Below are 21,079 nucleotides of genomic sequence, written 5' to 3' on the forward strand. Positions count from 1 at the left end.
CGTCTCTAAATAACATCTTATTTTGTTTGTCACGCCTCTTTTACAAAAATATTTCAAAAAAAAAACTAGCACATTTGTTATTTAGGCCCCGGATAAACTAAGACCATGTACTTTTTAGACTTCACAATTTGATACACGACACAAAGTGCACGATGCGAAATGACACGAAAATAATTTTGTGTTTGCATTTGTATTTTGGGTCCGGTGCACGATGCGAAATGACACGAAAATAATTTTGTGTTTGCATTTGTATTTTGGGTCCAGTACACGATCATGATCGAGTTTTTGCTTTTCGAATACACGACACGAGAATATGGCATAAATAAATTTATAATTAAATATTAATATTTGTAATGAATACCTGTATTTTTTATAATAAATATATTTAAAATATGTATTTTAAAAATAATACACGAATTTATAAAATTGTATCTAAATATGACTTTATAACATTTAATAATTTTGTAAAAGTTTTTCCAAATTAATATTAATATTTAATTTTACACGAAATACGACACATCACGAACAAACATAACGCGAAAGTACACAAAGATAAATGAATCTGTTTTGTGTTTGGAACATGTTTAAAGAACAAGCATCCAAACATAACAATCACATCCAAGTATAGCAATCACTGTAAAATAGAGCTCACAGTGCTGGTATCAGGACTTTGTTTGCGACCATCTTTTGCATTTGTGAGACTGATTGAGGGATTGTAGAGGAGTTTTTTTCAGAGTAAGGATTATTACACATAAAAAAACATGGGGATAAAAAGGCGTCCCAGATTTTAAAAATACAATCAACTAGTATTCGCTTTTCAAAGCGGTCAGAAATGACATAGTTGAGGAGTCTTCGTGGTTGAAGATGCTCTAAGATTTTAAAAATACAATCAATGCTTTATACAATTTCGGGAAAGTCCTGATCATGAAACAATGGCTTTGCAGTTCATCCATAGATTCAGATTCTATTTCCTTGCTATTAGTACTGCATTGTCATTATCATGAATGTATAATACTATTGTTTATATCAAATATTAAAGACATTTGAACAATTTGCACAATCTTTTACATAATGGAATGATGAAAAAAATCAAGAAAGTATCAGGAAAAAGCTATTCTCCGCGAGGCATAGAGGGTACTGAATCAGTAGGAGGTGTCGAGGCAATATGATTAGTAGGAAGCGTCGTAGCCATAGGATCTGTAGGAGGTGGAGAAGGTATTGGATCTGGTATCGAATCTGTAGGAGGCGTGGAGGGTATTGGATCAGTTCTAGTGGAGGGTATGGAATCTGTAGGAGGCGCGGAGGGTATTGAATCTGGAATAGGTGGCGAGGACAATGACAAGTTCAATAGAAGGCCAACCGTGATTCCAATCAGTGCCACGAAAAGTGCAAATTTGAAAGAAAAACCTGAACCATTTCTTTTACTTCTCCTCCTCTTCAACGTGTCCTGCAAGAGTAAAGAAAACCGAATCATCACTCTATAGAAATGTCGCTACCTCTAGAATAAATTAAAGTAGAAAACATATGCAAAGCAGGCAACATTAGAGAACACTGAAAATGACAGACTGATGCTTTTAATAGAACAATTTTGGAGGTTGCTTTTAAAGAAAGAACTATATATGACATGTGATGTACCAATAATATTATTATTAGTCTATATTTTTAGGAGATGATCTTCTTTGCTTAATTAGCCAACCCCTTCAAATGGGATTGTTGTCCTTTATTTATACTAAGTCCCAAATGGGCTCCATCCTTACAATTTGGACATTCTTGGGCTTTACATAATGTATTGTGATTATTCTAACTATAATTCCTTTGGGCCGTCTTGTCCTGGTCCAACATTAGTCCCCCTCCTTGCTTTGCGCGATATCTTTAGATTTGCGTTTTCGTGCTCTCCACCCTTGCACTTTGAATTCCGAGGTTTTTGTCTTGATACCTGAATAAAGTTAGTGACCGGACAGGATAATGAAATGAAGGGAAAAATTAGTGAAAAAACGAACGAACGAAGCAAAAGAAAAATAAGAAATAACTGTTAATTCGAGATAGGAGTCAAATGTGTGTGTCCGAAAAAAGAAAGGAATTAAATGTAATGCTTTTTTTTTTTTTTTGAAGGTATATATCCGCTCATGTGTGTTTTTGAATTTATTTTTCCAGGTTTTTTTTTGTTTTTGCAGGTTTCCAGGCTAACCTCTTCGACTTCCTCTCCAGGTATCTAAAAGGGGATTGCAGCGCGTTCTGGGCTCGCACTGTAAGTCGTCTACTCTCTCTCTCTATTCCTTTTCCTTTTTATCTACGGGTCGGTCGTGTTTATAGTTTACCGATTTATAATGGCCGACTTTCCTTCGTCGTCGTCGTCGCATAGTGCCACCAACCGGGACCCCGGGAAGCGACCGTTAGAGGAGGGTGACGAGGAGTCTGTTTTGAACTTGGATAATCTAGAGATCCCGGACCTAGGTCAGTGTGGATCTTTTGATTTCTTAGGAAGCGATGAGTTTTTGAGGGGGGTGCCTCCAGGTCCTATGCCCTCTCCACCCTTAAGTCCTCGTACCCTGGAACTTAGGAATAGAACGGTCGAGGAAAGTCTTCGACTAGGTAGGATCGAATTTGAGAGCAAACCTAGTTTAAACTATCTTAGTTATTACATCACCGTCGACCCCCCTGCGAGTAAGTTGGAGAAGAACTGACACCTAGCGATCTCCGAGTGGCCGAAGAAAGCCATGCGACCGTTAAATGTATTTAGAAATGCTAACGGGTCCGAGGATCCGTCGAAATGATCGAGAGCAGGCGTTTTCAACGTCCTGTCGATGCGCGCCTTCTCAAGCACTAACGATAGGGGGCTCTCAGAAACGGTTTCAAACCCTGCCTGATTTCTCATCAAGGTACGCATCTGGGCGATTTCTTCCTGCATTTTAGCGAACTCCTCGTGAGATATAGATTCTGTGGATTCTGTCTGATGTGAGACATCGGCAGATGACACTGTCCTCTGTCGACGTTCGCGAGGTTGCGAATATGTTGACTCCGCCGAGGGCTCATATTCGTACTCCGCATCATCCTCATCATAAAATTCATCATCTTGTCCTTCATTTTGAATTGTAGTTTGTTGGAGCTCTCGACGGAGACGGTGAATCTCACGTTTTCGCTCAAGTTTAGCCTGCAATCTCTGAGCTTCGCGCTCTAGAAACTCGAGTTCTTCATCTGAATCAAGGGAATCTTTCGGATTTCCTTGGTTTTGGGCTTTTAGCCTTTCTTTCTTTTCCAAATGTAGCCGAACGTCGCTCGAGAGAACTTTTTTCCTTTAGATGTTTGAACTCTAAAACGCTGGTCTGACACAGCTTTTCTTTTTCTGTCCCTTTGGAGAGAGTCCTTCAATCCTAGAAATTGATCTTCTGGAGGAGCCTCAGGTGGAGGGAACAAACACTTCGGCTTCAATGCCGGTTGTTTTGGAAGCTCGCGATCGTCGTGGGTCGAGGGGTCGGCGGCAACTTCTGCCGTCAACTTCTTTACCTGAGTTGGTCCGGCGGTTCCCGGATCAAGCTCTTCTACAATCATCTTCTGGTTGGATCTTGTTAAAGCAAAGCTCCTTCTAGCGCCAAATGATGTACCAATAATATTATTATTAGTTTATATTTTTAGGAGATGATCTTCTTTGCTTAATTAGCCAACCCCTTCAAATGGGATTGTTGTCCTTTATTTATACTAAGTCCCAAATGAGCTCCATCCTTACAATCTGGGCCTTCTTGGGCTTTACATAATGTATTTTGATTATTCTAACTATAATTCCTTTGGGCCGTCTTGTCCTGGTCCAACAACATGCTAATGAGGATCTTGAATCAATGTAAGTGCAAGTGTGGCAGCATGCTGTGCTGAAGTTGTTCAAAGATTTACTTCTAAAGAACAGCGATTACAATGTGCAGTTTACCAAGTTACATATGAAGTTATGTTTAAAAGCATGTTGTATTGTTGAACAAGAGTTGTTAAAAGACCTAATATTTAGATGTTAAGCAAACTAAACTTGGCCAGGTCTACCATGTTACATGCTATCATCTTGCTTTACAGTGACTGAGAGTGACGGACTTGCTGTCATGTGCAGGACAGCTAATTACTATAAGCTATATTAGCTTAATTCTTATAATTCATTACATAAGAGATATCAGAAGCACTCATTTCTAGAAAGTAAAAGAAAAATTGAACAAGAGGACAATACGTTTACTCCTGTTTGTTAATACAGATATCATATAGGAGGCGTGTAAGAAATTATTGCATTTAGAAGAAGACTAACCAAATCCCGTTGTAGCTGTTGTGTTTGCCGGACAGCTGCATCCCTTTCATCTCTGAGGCGCTTCAAAACCTTATTCTATACATTCATAGAAAAGAACAAGTTTACTTAAAAAGAAATGATCATAACAGACTGCCTGAAAAACTGAATCTAGTCTCAGACTGCCAAGACATCGCACTGACTCTCCGACCCTAACTAGTTTTACAATTTACATAATTGAAATTAGGTCTCATTTAGAAGTTATTGCAGGAAACCTCTTAGTAAGTTAGTATTTTAAACACTTTAAGAACACAGAAAACTCTTTACTTCACATGTGGTTGACATACTTTGTTATGCAAAAACGATACAAAAGATCTCTTTGACATAATTTCTGATTAGACTGATATTTGAAACACGATATAAAGGAAATGTGCTGAATTGAGAGTAAAACTAAAACAAAGGCCAAGAGGGGAGGTGCTACTTACATCATCTGCAGAGCCTTGCATCTGCAATTAAAGACGGAGGAAATGTCAAGAAGGTATTGCATAGAGATTTACCAAAACACATAAAGCTGAAAAATAAGCTGTACTGTGATAACTTCTACTTTCAGACTTGTCCACTACATCAGGAGAACAAAAAGACCCCCCCCCCCAAAAAAAAAACAAATAAATGTCGAGAATGGATCAGAGTTAAAGGTAATGAGCAAAATATTGGAGTACAATGGCAGTTTCTTTAGGTTATCAATTAAACTAAAGATTGTTCCCACATTAGAATTGAAATAGCTTACATTGCTAGTATCAGAACTTTGTTTGCGACCATCTTCTGCATTTCTCGAGCCTGATTGAGGAAAGATGTACACAACCTTAAGCTTGGAATCTTCTACAATTCTCCCGCTATCTTTATTAAACTAATACATCATCCATCATTTCCAGAAAAAAAAATTGAAAATCAAAAAAAATAATATTATGGTACTCCATAGTGATCATAAAGAATTTCAGAGGAGTTTTCTCAGAATAAGCATTCTTACTGTATCTTGCGGAAGCTCATCAATATCAGTTTGCGGTGCCACCTTAGTGCTTTGCAGAAGAAACTTATCTTTGCATTGCATATCTGGAGGGTAATCTCGTTGAGCTTGCAGGGTTACTACAAGTGAAGCACCAAGTCAAACACAATTAGGAAAATCGACAGCTAGATAATAAGACAGAGTTCGAAGAAAGTTACATATAAAATGATTTGACACTTAAAACAGTGGTAAATTAAGCATGCACCTCGTATGACACACGAGTCCCAGGGCTGTATAACACCAGTGTTGGGTCGCACAAAGTATCTTTTCGGAGAAGTTGTCTTGACCTGAACGAATGAAACAAGAAACGGAAAAAGAATGTACATAATGAGATCGATGAACTTCTTTCCAAGCTAAAATGTCAAAAGAAACAGCCACCTAAATCAGTTTAAGATATTTGATAGATGTTACTATTAAGGAACCAGTCGCTCTAAAAGCTCAAGATATTAGCGGAAGGCCCTTTCCAGGATCTTATACTAATATTCTAACAAATACTACCTTGAAGGCCACATGTTGGTCTGTTGTGTTTGCAACTTTGAGTTCACTGCATATTTGCTTCTCCAGCTCAACTGATAACAACAATGAACACAAATATGCGTCTAATTGAGATTTTATAAACAAGTGTAAGAGGAATACATGACAGTAAACACTACACTAAAGCTTCATAACAGATGCATCTTCATTTAAGCACAAGTATTTAAAAAAAATACTTGATGCAAAATTGCGAGTATACAGCAAACCATCTCAGCTACATTTAAGCACAAGTATTTAACAATGTGCAAGCAGTCTTTGATTATCTGATCTCTCAGAATTATGCCGAAAAATTCTCTTACAAACCATCTCAGCTACTCAAATTCTCAGTTAAAAATTTACCACATTTGCAATAAGATAAGGGTCCCCTACATGTAAACGTCTTGATTAAACTCGAGTACAAAACCTCCTAAATTTGAAAAATATAATACATTTAAACCTCTTTAAAGTAATAGGGTCGGGATTAAGAAAAAATATTACTTTAGCGAGTTTATTAATTTACCGAGAGTAAAAATACACTATGTCCATTATGTTGGGACCAGAGAAAAATATTATTTTAGCAAAGTTATTATTTTATCGATTATTACTTCATTGAGGTTTAACTGTACGATCAACGACACTTATTCTCTGAAATTAAATGTTTCTTGCAGTATCATTCGCTACATTTTTATTGAATCGTAATCTACTTATACCAGTGCTCTAATTAAAATTTGATTGAATGAAAAAAAACAATTTACAGAGGAATAAAAAACGATAGAATGAAAAAAGCAAAGACACCAAGAAATTAGATACTAGAAAGGGGGAGTTGATATGCGTAGATTTATAGGTGCACGGCCCTTTATCGAGATTACGATCAAAATACCTTCATGCACTCATCAACTCCAAACGTATTATTATGTTCAATAACGTTATTTTGGTCTCATTTCCAATAAAGGGTGTTCCGTGCACCTATAAATTAAGTTTGTGCACATATTAGCTCCCCAAAAAAACGGTGAAAGCGGGCATACATACATTGGAACCTGAGTTCATCAGGATGGACGGAGAGCAGCTGGTTTTTAATACTACCACTCATCTGTAAAGTCACAGCAGATCAATCCAGTACAACATATGCTTTAACATACAAATGGAAGCGTGATATAAATTTCTGTACTAAATGTATATCAACATGAACATGTGAACCTGTGTGTGCCTGCGAAGCAACAACAAGAAAAGATTAAAAAATTTAAAACTGAAAAAAAATCAATGGAGTGCAGAAGAAAGACAGATAGAGGAGCAGATAAAAAGCTGGAGAGAAATAAGGGGGGCTGTTCCACATTCCTGTGGTGCGGCAAAATAGAGAACGAGTAGGAGGACCCGAATTAGATTTTATTGAATACTCGAATACTTGTGTCCTTAATCCCTCAACCATGCTGCTATATGTTATGCTCACCGTGGTAAAAATGGGTAAACGGTACTAATTGGTAAATCGGGGATTAATGGAAGGGATTAATCGGAACAAAAATCAGATATATTTAAATATTTTTAATAATATTTAATATATTTACCTTATTTATTATGAAAGATATAATTCAAAAATAATTTATAAATATTAATCGGATTTTAAAAAATAGATCGGCCAAATATTTTTTAAGGATTAACCGTGATTATGCTCGTCAATGAGATATGATTATTCGAACTTAAACAAAAAATTAATATATAAGAAAAATATTTTTTTCGATGGAAAAAGATTTTGATAAATTTTGCATCATTATTCAACGTAAATTTGATAATTTTAGATTGTTTTTTCCCCGAATTCAACAAGATTCGTTTTATTATAAAAATTACATTTCCTTCAAGTTTACTAATTGGCTTGACAACTTAACTTGACAACTTTATTATATATCAGTTCAACAAATTATAATACCGGTCACATATTTGCTGGTCAATTATTTGATACTATCTCCGAATTTTGATATTGTTTTGTACTTTTCTCCAACAACTCATAAAATTTCGTTATCAATTATTCTATTCTATACAATGACTAATAAATCTAAGTGCTCGTATTTTATCTACATTTATATATATATATATATTATTTTAATATTCGAATGTACACTAATAATTATACACTATATTCACATAATTAAAATGTTGTATCACTATCGTTTCGTGAAAATCCAATTCATTTATTATGTATGAAATTCTAGTCACTAGAAATTATCAATTTATTGGGTTTGAACCCAAACAAGCTATCATAATTTAGAAGGGCTAAAAAAAATTGGGTCATTAAATCATAGTCAACTTACACCGACTTAACAATCAAACTGAACCCAAATAAGCTATCACAATTTATGTAGAAGACACGTAATAAGTGTATAATATTACTTATTTCAAATTATATTATTAATTATAAATTTAAAATTATTTCATTCATTTAAATTTTTATTATTACATTTTTTGTATAAACTATATCTGATTTTCATTGAAAAATATCTTTAAAAACTCGGAAACATAAAATTTTTAATTAAAGGTTTAAGATGAAAGAAGTAATCAAATTCAAATACAGTAAAATCTCGATAAATTTATACCTTTGGGACCATGAAAAATTATTAATTAATCGAAATATTAATATATCGATAATTAATAATTTATTAATTTATCGATATATTAATAATTTATTAATTTATCGAGATATATTATTTAAAATTTTATAACATATACAATTCTCAGAATAATAATTTATTTTTATCTATTAAATACTTAAAATAACATTAAAAAATATTTATAAATTTAAGTAAATTGAAAGGATTTATTTATTTAATTAGATTACGTAATGTCCTGAAGTTCTCAAAGGGACCTTATTTAACTAAGTACATAGTTGAAGTTAGTCTAACGAAAAGATGTACTTAAAGCAACAAACAATTACATTACGTGTAATTTCCTCTTGTAATATGAACATAGTTCGTCATAAGTCCATAATGCATTAAGAAAGATTTAAGATGAAGTATAAGGTGACATCAATTTTAAAAAGAAGAAGGTTACAATTAAATACTCTAAAACTTTTGTCCTTTATAGCTGCATCAACCATGCTGCTCATATATGTTTTGACTTATGACTTATAAGCAGGTCGTGGGCAATTTTTATATTAATTTTAAATCCATTTTTTGAGACTAGTTAATGGATAGGAGATTTGATTAATCAAATTCGAAAAGAAAACTAATGTACAACAAAAATATTTAATTTGATCAATACGATTCGGATATAAATTTTGCATCATTATTCAACATAAATTTGGCAATTTTATAGTGTTTTTTCCCGAATTCAAGAAGCATTGTTTTATTGTATAATTTTCATTTTCTCTAAGTATTTTTAGTATGTTACCGACTTTTTCCGAGCTTTTTTCATAATTCATATATTCTATCATTTATAGACATCACAAGTAACATCTTGCGGATTTAAATTTCTAATTTACGATGTTTAAAATTTATGAGATCTTTCTTCTTATAAGATTTATTGAACAATGATTTTGATTGACTGGAGAATTTGAGTGTAAATCAGTTAAATAACTAAATTACCGGTCACATATTTGGAGGGAATTAACATGAATTTGTTTCCCTAATATTTGAAATTTGATATGATTTTGTAGTTTATTCCAACACCTCATAAATTTTGTTGGGTATCGATGATCCTATACCTATGTGGCTACTAAAATCAAGTGCTGGGATCTTGTCTAAATTTTTGTAATTTTAATATTAAGTGTTATACACTTACAATTATATATCATGTTCACAGAAATAAAATGTTGTATACTTATATCACTCTCGCTTCGTGAAAATCCAGTTCATATATAATGTGTGAAAATTCTGAGTTCTTGGATTTGAATCAATGCAAAATTATTAGAGCAAATTCAACAACTTTCTTGACCGAGTTCTTAAGTTTAAATATTAAAAAAATTGGTATAAATTGGCACTCTATTTTAAATCACAAAATATGATATTCTTACTTTAACTTTAAAGAACTATTACCCTCTTTTATATCACTTCATTAATAAAAAACAGGACAATTAAAATATGGACGAAGTATTATAAAATTACATTATATATGTAGTGATTTGGAATGTTCTCCTCGTTTATAGTTATTTAAAATGTGATAATATTGAAAAACGTGTCAAAAGAGGTTTATATGATCGAGAAGGGATGACATTTTTTATTTATGTTAATAAATTACTATATTTATTTAAGATAACGGTAAAACAATTCAATTTTGGGATATTTATAATTCAAAAAAAAATCTTAATCTTTTTGACATGCACGATATGTGAAAATGATGCACAATATATGTGTAATGAATGATGACATGTTAGCACAGTAACAACATACAACCAAGTATTTCGAAAAAAAATACTCCCTCCTCTCATATTATGTATCTTGTTTTGACTAATATATTGTCAAATTGACCAAGTTTTGACCGATAATTATGACAATTTTCTGTATTATTTTTGAAAAATAAAAAATATATTTGAAAGAGAATTAGATATATTTTCTAATGATACTAGTTTTAAAAATTATTTAATTATATTTTATGCGTAATTTACGGTCAAAATTTAAATAATTTGACTGTTGATTAGTCAAAACATGACACATAATATGAGATGGAGGGAGTAATTATTAAGCAATTAGTAAATATATGCAACCAATATTGTAAAAGGCTACCGAGGATGATAAATGTGTTTATGGGTTTTAGCGATAATATGATCGAAATAGAAACTCTTAACTCAACAAAGATTAGGGGGTCGTTCGGTTTACAAGACTATATGAGTTTAAAATAAAAAATCAGATTAAGTTGGTATGAGTTTAAGGAATCATTCATGATATCGTGTGTTTGGTTCGGTACTGAAATGAAATTTAATAAATTAATTTTTTTTGATTCATTGATTGAATCAAATTTTTATACATTGCATATGTCGTATTTAAGAAATTTAAATTTTAAAATTTCATTATTAATTTTTAATTTTTAAAACAAATAAAATATTTCTAATTATAAATAAAAATAAACACAACTTATCTAACATCAAATAACATGATATTTAAAATATATATTTTAAGATTGTATTTAACTTTATAAAAAGAAATTAAATAACAAAATTTAATTTAATACATCATACCCCTCTATCAAACCAACTTCTTCTTGGGGGTATCAAATCTGATTACATATGAGTTTAAAAAATGAGTATCACGTTTTAAAAACTGTCAACCAAGCACCAAGTATGGATTTAAAATAAACGAAACTCATATCTGATACCAAAATGAGGGGATCAAACGAACCCTAGATAACTTACATGTGAATAAAATTATGAACTGATATATTGTGTATGTTATTATATAAATTATCTAATTAAAACTTTTTTAATTATTATATATCACTTCTTACACAACATATCTAGGTACATACACAATTAGGCGATCTTTTAAGTAAACAGTCTCTTCATTATTTTAAATGAGATAAAATTACATATAATTATATCAGTTTCAAACATTAATTTATATAGTATACACAAAATATAAATATGTTTGGCTTAATTATATATTTTAAAAAATTTAGAAATTACAATTCAATTGAACTTGTAATTTTTAAATTGCCACGTGGCACATATCTTCCCCTCCCCCTCTTAGCTCACCTCTAAATTCTCTTGTGTACACGCAACATCTCTCACCCTCTCTGAAACTTCTCGATCCCCTACTTGCATATATCATGTACGTATAATTAGGGATGATTATTTTTCTTAAACCGTAAATCAAATTGTACGTGCGATTTGATCAAATTTTCAAATCATATTTGTATCGCGCAATCTCAAAAATCACATAAATCTCATCACGAAAATGTGGTGTAGTTCATTTTGTGCGGTTTATTTATTCAAAAAATGAATATTACCTACAAGTATAATAAAAATTTAGTTGATAAGAAAATAATAAATAATATGTTTTTTATTATAAATAAAAATATGTCAGAAATTTGTAATATGCAAGCTAGTTTTATAACACAAAACTATATTAAATAAGAAATGAATCTATAATATAAATATATACATTATATATCTATATATATTATAATTAATTTATATGTATACATATATATATATAAAATTGCGATGGAGTGCGTTTTGAACTACAATGTTAAACCGCAGACCGCACTGCACCGTGTGATTTGTTAAAAACTTAAACCGCAACCGCATCACAAAATATTAAAAACCGTATTTTACGGTGCGGGCGGTTTATGCGATTTGTGCGGTTTGATGATCACTCTTACATATAGTCCTCCCAGCAAATATATGATTTCTCAGTAGTTCACGTTAATTTCATGATTTAATTACAAGTTTAATTACATGTTTAATGTAAGTATTATATGATTAACAAAAATGTTAAAGTTACCACAATATTTCTTAAAATTGTTTCCAAATACGATGTAAAAGACACATACTTGATAACATTTTGATAAATAAATGTGATTCTGCATATTTGGTCACATGTTCGAATAACACGGGAGGAGAATTTATGATTATACCTCCTGAGTCAGAGTCTGCCGCTTAAATGCGGTTAATCCTGGTTCACGTGATTTGCATGCTATTGCGTGAGCCCATAGTGTTTACCCAGTGCGCACCCGCACCTGAAGAGTAGCGGCTGCGGGTTAGTTCGATAAAAAAATAAATAAATATATTATGACACATTATCATTCGAGATAAATTCTAATAAATAAATAAATATATTATGACACATTATCATTCGAGATAAATTCTAAAAATAAATTCGAGATAACTAGCGCGCTAGCACTACTCGTGAATTAATATTGAATAATGTGAGATGATTTTTAACAGTTAAAAACATCCCTGTTTAACAATAATGAGAAAACTTCTTGTAGTCAAGTTCTATGATGATCACGTTTTTGTTGCAGATCATAGAGACCACTTATGTTCTACAACTAATAACTTGTATAAAAATATTGCAAAACGTATTATTTTGCGAATTATGTTCTATAAAGATCATTATTTTATTCAAAATCTTGAAAATAATACATGTACTGTATGTAGAACATTACAAAATATTTTATTCTACAAAACATATTTAGTTTGCAGAATATTTGTTTAAATTGCGCGCAGAACATACACATTATACTTATTAAATTTAAATGATCTTTAACAATTTTAATGAATTAGTGATATTCGTAAAATATACTTTACAAAATAATATATTTGATAGTGTTTTGATTGGAGAATATATGTGGTGTTCGAGTTCTCCGATAAAAATGCGGTTTCCGTAAAATTTTTCTCGTGCTTCTTAATTTGTTTCTTGATTGTACGGTACTAGTTCTTCTATTATTTAATAGACACCAAGTTATTTTAAATAAAATAAAAAAATAGCCACGAAATTGGACATCACATTCACATATTTAAATTTCCAACTCAAAGTTTTAAATTTCCAAAATATTTGTTCTTACTTAAATATATTTCATTTTTTGTATATATTTCATTTCGGTACAGATTATAATCTGCTTACTTATAAGTTATAATGAAAAGGATCATATATTGCATATAAATATTTTTTTTTTATAACATATACAAACAATTCTAATTTTTTAGTTATTAACCCAATACGACAAGTTAAACTGAAATAAATACGAGTTTTATTATTTTGATCCAAGTCGAATTTTGAGATCTAATTCACATGAGATCTTGACATTATTTTAAAGTAAATTATGAAATAATGAACTATAATATTATCTTTGTAAAAATTTTACTCTGGATATAGCTTTTCTTTGGTTATTTTATTCATTCTCTTAACCGTGAATGAACTAACAAACTTACGAACTCCGAGCAAATTATTATATCCGTAAAATTGGTACTATTTTATAATTTTCTCCAACCTCTAATAAAATTGAGATTTAAATATCAATATTTTTACTTAGACTTAATTATAATTAAAAATTTTGAACTATTATTTTTTGCAGAAAAATGATTCAATTATTAAAGTACAGGTTCAATAATCAATTTTTTTGGGCCCAAAACAATATATCCAGCAAATTCGTCGATATTATTTTAAGTAATCAAGAGCCGGTTCACCAATCAGCTACGATGACGAAACTACCCCACATTATTGGTGGATATGAATAAAAAAGATACAATTAGTTTCGTAATACATAATTTGCTTCAATATCTTATTAATTTAATGATACCAATATTCGTGATTATTTTCGATATTAATGTTTTTCTACATTATATAATCAAAGATTGGATGGTATAATAACATATTTATACACCATTTTCTAAGAAAAACATATTTATACACCATGTTCATGGGAAGAAACGGTGATTAATAATTATAAAAAGCCAAATTAAACATGAAAAACATATGAAATTTTAATCACTAAAAATGACTGATTTTCTTCCCTACAAATCCACGCGAGCATTCCAATTTAAGAGGAACAAATATTTTGGGTTGTACTTGCCCATAAATTGATATTGGTAATTTTTAAATATAAGATTACTTTATAATGTGATTCCCGCGCCAGAATTGAACATTATAATGTGATTCCGGTTATTCTCATTTATTAGTAATTTAAAATCGGAGAACATTAAATTGCTAAAAAAGTGATCTATGAGACGTGAGAAGGAAGGAATTTTTCTTATTTTATGTAAGTACATTATTTCTCCCTCGATTCGAATCAATAGATTATAAGAAAAATATAATTTAATAAAATAATTTAAAAATGGGTAAAATAATGTGACTAATTAATATTAGATGTGTAAAGTGAGTGTATCGGAAAAAAATAATGGATGTAAAATAAATGTAGTTCAATTTTATATTATAAACTTTATAACTAAAAAGAAATATATTTTTTTACATGAACACTTCTATTTAATAAAAAAAATTATATTGTTATAAATAATAATAACAAATCACTTAACTGTTTTCAACTAAAATGTAATATTTATTTAAATCTAAATCAATAATTTAGTGTTAAATTTTTTAAATCCAACTTAAATTAAAAAATTATATAACATTAGAGAAAATAAGTGTATCACAAATATTTTATGTTAGTATGAATAATGCACGAGATAAATGTTACTTATGAATAATGACATGTGAGCACAATACCATCAGAATAAACAAATATGTTCTGAACACATTCTACTAAGTAACTAGTAAAATCTCAACTAAATACCCAAATTTTAACAAAATATAAAAATTGCAAAGCTTCGAATTATTAATTGCCACATGGTGCATTTATTTTCCACTCTTATTTCTCATCTAAATTCCCACTTGCTTATACATTTCATGGACGGGTAATCTCTTCCACCGTTATATGATTTCTCAGTAACTCACATTATTTTCATGTTTTGATTACAAGTATTGTCTATGTATTATGTAAATATTATATTGCAAGATAATTATGTGGTAAAATTTCAGTTATAAGTAGGCTGAGCATTCGGTCGGTTCGGTTTCTGACAGAACCGAACCGAATTAACCGAAAATCGAAATGATAATTTTTCGTAACCGAACCGAACCAAACTTATGCACAAATCGAACCGAAAACCGAACCGAATTATTTCGGTTAATTCGGTTTGATTTATAAAAACCGAAATATTTGAAAATTTTGTCAAAATAATTTAAAATGGAAACGAAAAATAATTCGAAATGTTAAAAGAATACGTATTATATTATATTATATAAAAAAGAATTGAAGATACATACATTCTAACCAATTGAAGATAAATACAATATGTTTTTTGTATATTTACATTCTAACCAATTGAAGATAAATACAATATTTTTTTGTATATTTACTATATTATATTACATATATATAAAATATAATTCACATATATATATAGATTTCGGTTATTTCGGTTAAACCGAATTAATTTTTAGATTAATCGAACCGAACAAATATTATTTCGGTTAAAACCGAAAAGCCGAATTAACCAAAATTTTTGAAAAAATTCAAACCAAATCAAACCGAAATTATATGTTTCGGTTCGGTTTTTCGGTTACGGTTCGGTTTTGCTCGCCCCTAGTTATAACTGGGACGGTAAATAAGTCGATACGCTCGTTAACAGTTTAATATTAAATTTAAAAAAGTACGGTTTAATTTATAAATGAGTCGAGTATGAATACAATTTAAAGGTTAGGTTTGTAAATGAGCTGGAACTGAATATAATATAATTTGATTCGAAAATCCATAAAAAATACGATTAATAATACAGTTCGTGAACAGTTTCGGGTGTAATATTCCTAAACATGCTTGTTAATATTACTTTTGGATAAATATATGCACTACTAGTTATACATGTTGTAAATATATTATGAGCACACACTTATGACAAATAATTTTGTAGATAACTGTTTATATATTTATCTACAAATAAATTTACCAATATATTTAATTCATTTATTTTTTATTGATTTTATATTTTTTTCTTTATTATAAAATTTAAATTATAATACATATTAAATAAGATATATAACTATTTTCTTCAACTTGTGTTCATTTATTCATTTTTTAAATAAAAATAAATTATTTAACCAAAAGTCGAATGCTAAAACCTCAAATTTATTGATTAGTTTGTAAGGTTTTTAAAAAAATTATTTATTTATTTATTTCAAAAAAAATAAACTCATACAAAAAATCGTGAATAATTTCGTAAATTCAATTGATTGTGATCAGTAGTTCGTAAACAATATTTATGGATTGTTCGTTTAACCATAGTTCGTGAGTGAACATGTATGTAAATAACCTTCACAAATAAAATTTTTGACTCTAAAAAAATTGAAACTCGAGTTCGATATATTTTGAAAAAATGCCCAAAATACACCACTTTCCAGCTTCAAGTGCCCAGAATACCCACCGACGGAAGGACTATCCAAAATACCGACGAACTGCGCATTCAACATATGTGTATTCCTTTTTAAAAAAAAATTGCAAAGAATACGCATGTCAGACATGCGTCTTCACTGGTTACAGACATGAATATTCTTTGCAAATTTTTTAAAAAAGGAATGCGTATGATGATAATGCGTATTCCGTGGATAAATGAACACTCGCTCCTGCCAAATGGTATTTTGGGCATAGACCCCCAAATGGTGGGTATTTTGATTATTTACCCATATATTTTTAACTAGATGATACATGAACACTTTAGAGTTATGATCATTTATAGACTTAGCTTAGATGTAACAAAAGAAAAAATCTAAAATTTTAGTTATTAACCCAATACGATAAATTAAACAAAATTAAATATGAGCTCTATTATTTTCATCGAAGTTGAATTTTAAATCTAATTTATATGAGATTTTGATGTTTTAAAACATAAATTTTTAAATACCACCTTACATTTTCTTTGTAAAACTTTTACATTATATATAACTCCACGTGACTTACTTTATTTATTCTCTTGTCCGTGTGTGAAAGAACTCTTAGGACCCAAGTATTCGAATATCGAATGAAATCTACTTTGGGTCTTACTTGATCACTATTTTCCCAAGCTTATTTCATAATTCCTTTTTATATTAATTCTAGACATCACTTGAAAACATCACATATTTAAATTCCTAATTCAATATATTAAAATTTAAAAAATACTTTCTCCTTGTAATATTTACTATAAAATGAAATCACGTGACAACTTTATTATAAATCGGTTACAAATAGTAATAACATATTTGCGGGTCATTATTTAAAACTGCAAATCCCGTATCCAGGCAATATTTTATAATTTCTTCCAACACCTCATAATATTCCGTTATCAATTATCTTATAGCTATATGACTGCTAAAGCCAAGTGCTCGTATCTTATAACATTATATATATATTATAATATTCGAATGTACACTAATAATTATACACTATATTCACAGAATTAAAATGTTGTATCACTATCGTTTCGTGAAAATCAAATTCATGTACTACGTATGGAATTCTAGTAACTAGAAATTAATGTGTTTCTTTGGTTTGAATCCAAACAAGCTATCACAACTTACGAATTAACCATCAAACCAGTAGCCAGCAAATGGCAAGGGAAAATAAAAAGAACCAAGAGGTTCAAGAAACGTAATAAATGTATTAATATTACTTACTTCAAATTATTTTATTTGATTATAGTTATAAAATTAATCCGTCATTTAAATTATTATTATTACATTTTTTTATATATGCTATATCCGATTTTCTTTGAAAACTATCTTTCAAAACTCAAAAACATGAACTTTTTTAATTAAAAATTTAATATTGTAGAAATAATCAATTTACAAATATTCGAGTTGAACAGTTTTGTCGCGAGATCTCGTTAAATTATAAATTCGAATTGTTTAAATATGTACCCCTATAATTATACACCATGTTCACCGAAATAAAATATTGTATAATTGTATCACTCTCGCTTCATGAAAATCCAGTTCGTGTATAACGTGTGAAATTTTAGTCACGACAAATTAATGAGTTCTTGGGTTTAAATTCATACAAAATTATCAGAGCAAATTCAACATCTTTTTTAAATGCCCAAAATACACCATTTTACAGTTTCAAGTGCCGAGAATACCCACCGGCGAAAGGACTGCCCAAAATACCGACGAAATGCACATTCAACATATGCGTATTCCTCTTTTCAAATTTTTTGCAAAGAATACGTATGTCTGACATGCGTATTCACTGCCACTCAGACATGCGTATTCTTTGCAAATTTTTTTAAAAAAGGAATGCGCTTGATGGTAATACGTATTCCGTGGATATATGGACACTCCCTCCTCCCAAATGGTATTTTGGGCGTAAACCCCCCCAAATGGTGGATATTTTGATTTTTTACCCATATATTTTTAACTAGATAATACATGAACACTTTAGAGTTATGATAATTTATAAACTTAGCTTAGATGTACAAAAGAAAAAATCTAAAATTTTAGTTATTAACCCAATACGATAAATTAAACAGAATTAAATATGAGCTTTATTATTTTCATTGAAGTTGAATTTTAAATCTAATATATATGATATTTTGATGTTTTAAAACATAAATTTTTAAATATCACCTTACATTTTCTTTGTAAAACTTTTACATTATATATAACTCCACGTGGCTTACTTTATTTATTCTCTTGTCTGTGTGTGAAAGAACTCTTAGGACCCAAGTATTCGAATATCGAATGAAATCTAGTTTAAGTCCTACTTGATCGCTATTTTCCCAAGCTTATTTCATAATTCCTTTTTATATTAATTATAGACATCACTTGAAAACATCACATATTTAAATTCCTAATTCAATATATTAAAATTTTAAAAATACTTTCTCCTTGTAATATTTACTAGAAAATTAAATTAATCACGTGACAACTTAATTATAAATCTGTTACAAATAATAATACCAGCCACATATTTGCGCTCATTATTTAAAACTGCAAATCCCGACACTATTTTATAGTTTCTTCCAACACCTCATAATATTCTGTTATCAATTATCTTATACCTATATAACTACTAAATCTAAAGTTCTCGTATCTTATAACATTATATATATATATTTTAATATTCGAATGTACACTAATAATTATACACTACATTTACAGAATTAAAATGTTGTATCATTATCGTTTCGTGAAAATCCAATTCATATATTACGTATGGAATTCTACCATCAAACCAGTAGCCAGCAAATGCCTAGGGAAAATAAAAAGGACCAAGAGGTTCAAGACACATAATAAATATATCAATATTACTTACTTCAAATTATATTATTAGATTATAATTATAAAATTAATTCATCATTTAATTTATTATTATTACATTTTTTTTATATAAGCTATATCTGATTTTCTTTGAAAAATATCTTTCAAAACTCAAAAACATGATTTTTTTTATAATTAAAAGTTTAATATTATAGAAATAATCAATTTACAAATTTTCGAGTTGAATAGTTGTGTCGCGAGATCTCGTTAAATTGCAAATTCGAATTGTTTAAACATTTATTCAACTTAAATTATTGTCATTACATTCTTTTTCACAACTTTTGTAATATTCTAGAAAATTATCTTTCATGTATCAATCCACTCCAACATTTGCATAAACATAGAAATGGATATTAATTTATGTACTAAATGTATATCAACATGAACATGTGAACATGTGTGTGCATTCGAAGCTACAACAAAAGAGATTAATATGAAATACTGCGTGTATTAATATACACCAACAAATTAAAATATATTTATCATGTTATTTGATAAAAAAAATGGGAATATTTTTTGAATTTTATAACACTACGCTTCCACATTTTTTGTGATGTGGTAAAATTGCGATCAATTAGGAGGACCCAAATTATATTTTATTGAATACTCGAAAACTCGAAAACTTGTGTCAATAGATGCATCAACCATGCTGCTCAATACTCATATATGTTATGACTTATGAGTAAGTCCTCGACAATTTTTATACTAATTTTAAGGGTTAAATATCAAAGTGGTCACTCAACTGAATGTCATATATCAGTTTAATCATCAAAGTTAACGGGGTATCATTTGAATCACTAAAGTCATAATAAATATCATACAGATAACTCAAAATATGTGCTCGAGAATTAAAATTTATTTTATAGAGTTCTATATATTTTTCTTGATTCCTATTACAACCAAATGAAAATGTATGAATTCTAGTATTTTCTATAATATAATAAGATTTTTTAAAATTTATCTGCTATTTATTTTTAATTTTGTAGTCATTTGCTTTATTTAACTAAAAATAATTAGTAGATAAATTTTTAAAAATCTCAAAAAATCATCTAAAATACTATGAATTCATAACTTTTCATTTGGTTGTAATAAGATTTAAAAGAAATTTTTAGAACTCCATAAAATAAATTTTAATTCTCGAGCATATATTTTGAGATATTTGTTTGATATTTATTATTACTTTAGTGATACAAATGATACTCCGTTAAGTTTGATGATTAAACTGATATATGACCTTCAGTTGAGTGACCACTTTGATATTTAACCCCTAATTTTAAACCCATTTTCCGAGACTTGTTAATGGATCGGAGATCCGATTAATTAAATTCAAACAGAAAATTAATATACAACAAAAATATAAAATTTGATCGAATACGATTCGGATATAAATTTTGCATCATTATTCAACATAAATTTCGTAATTTTATAATGTTTTTTCCCGAATTCCAGAAGCTTTTTTTATCGTATAATTTACATTTTTTC

At 29.5% G+C, this 21,079-nt stretch overlaps 1 protein-coding gene across 1 annotated transcript; it reads right to left on the reverse strand.

The window, feature by feature from the left end:
- Window positions 1–791: 791 nt before the first annotated feature.
- LOC141686871 (vesicle-associated protein 2-1-like) lies at window positions 792–7,091 on the reverse strand. Its single transcript, XM_074491965.1, has 8 exons — window positions 6,861–7,091; window positions 5,817–5,887; window positions 5,524–5,605; window positions 5,283–5,398; window positions 5,043–5,162; window positions 4,741–4,761; window positions 4,280–4,354; window positions 792–1,447 (listed from the first exon to the last, which is right to left on the reverse strand). The coding sequence occupies exons 1-8, from the start codon at window positions 6,919–6,921 to the stop codon at window positions 1,112–1,114; spliced, it is 882 nt and encodes a 293-aa protein (XP_074348066.1). The 5' UTR covers window positions 6,922–7,091; the 3' UTR covers window positions 792–1,111.
- Window positions 7,092–21,079: the final 13,988 nt, after the last annotated feature.

The sequence above is a fragment of the Apium graveolens genome, chromosome 9, assembly GCF_009905375.1.
Source record: "Apium graveolens cultivar Ventura chromosome 9, ASM990537v1, whole genome shotgun sequence".
In the NCBI taxonomy this organism is placed as follows: domain Eukaryota; kingdom Viridiplantae; phylum Streptophyta; class Magnoliopsida; order Apiales; family Apiaceae; genus Apium; species Apium graveolens.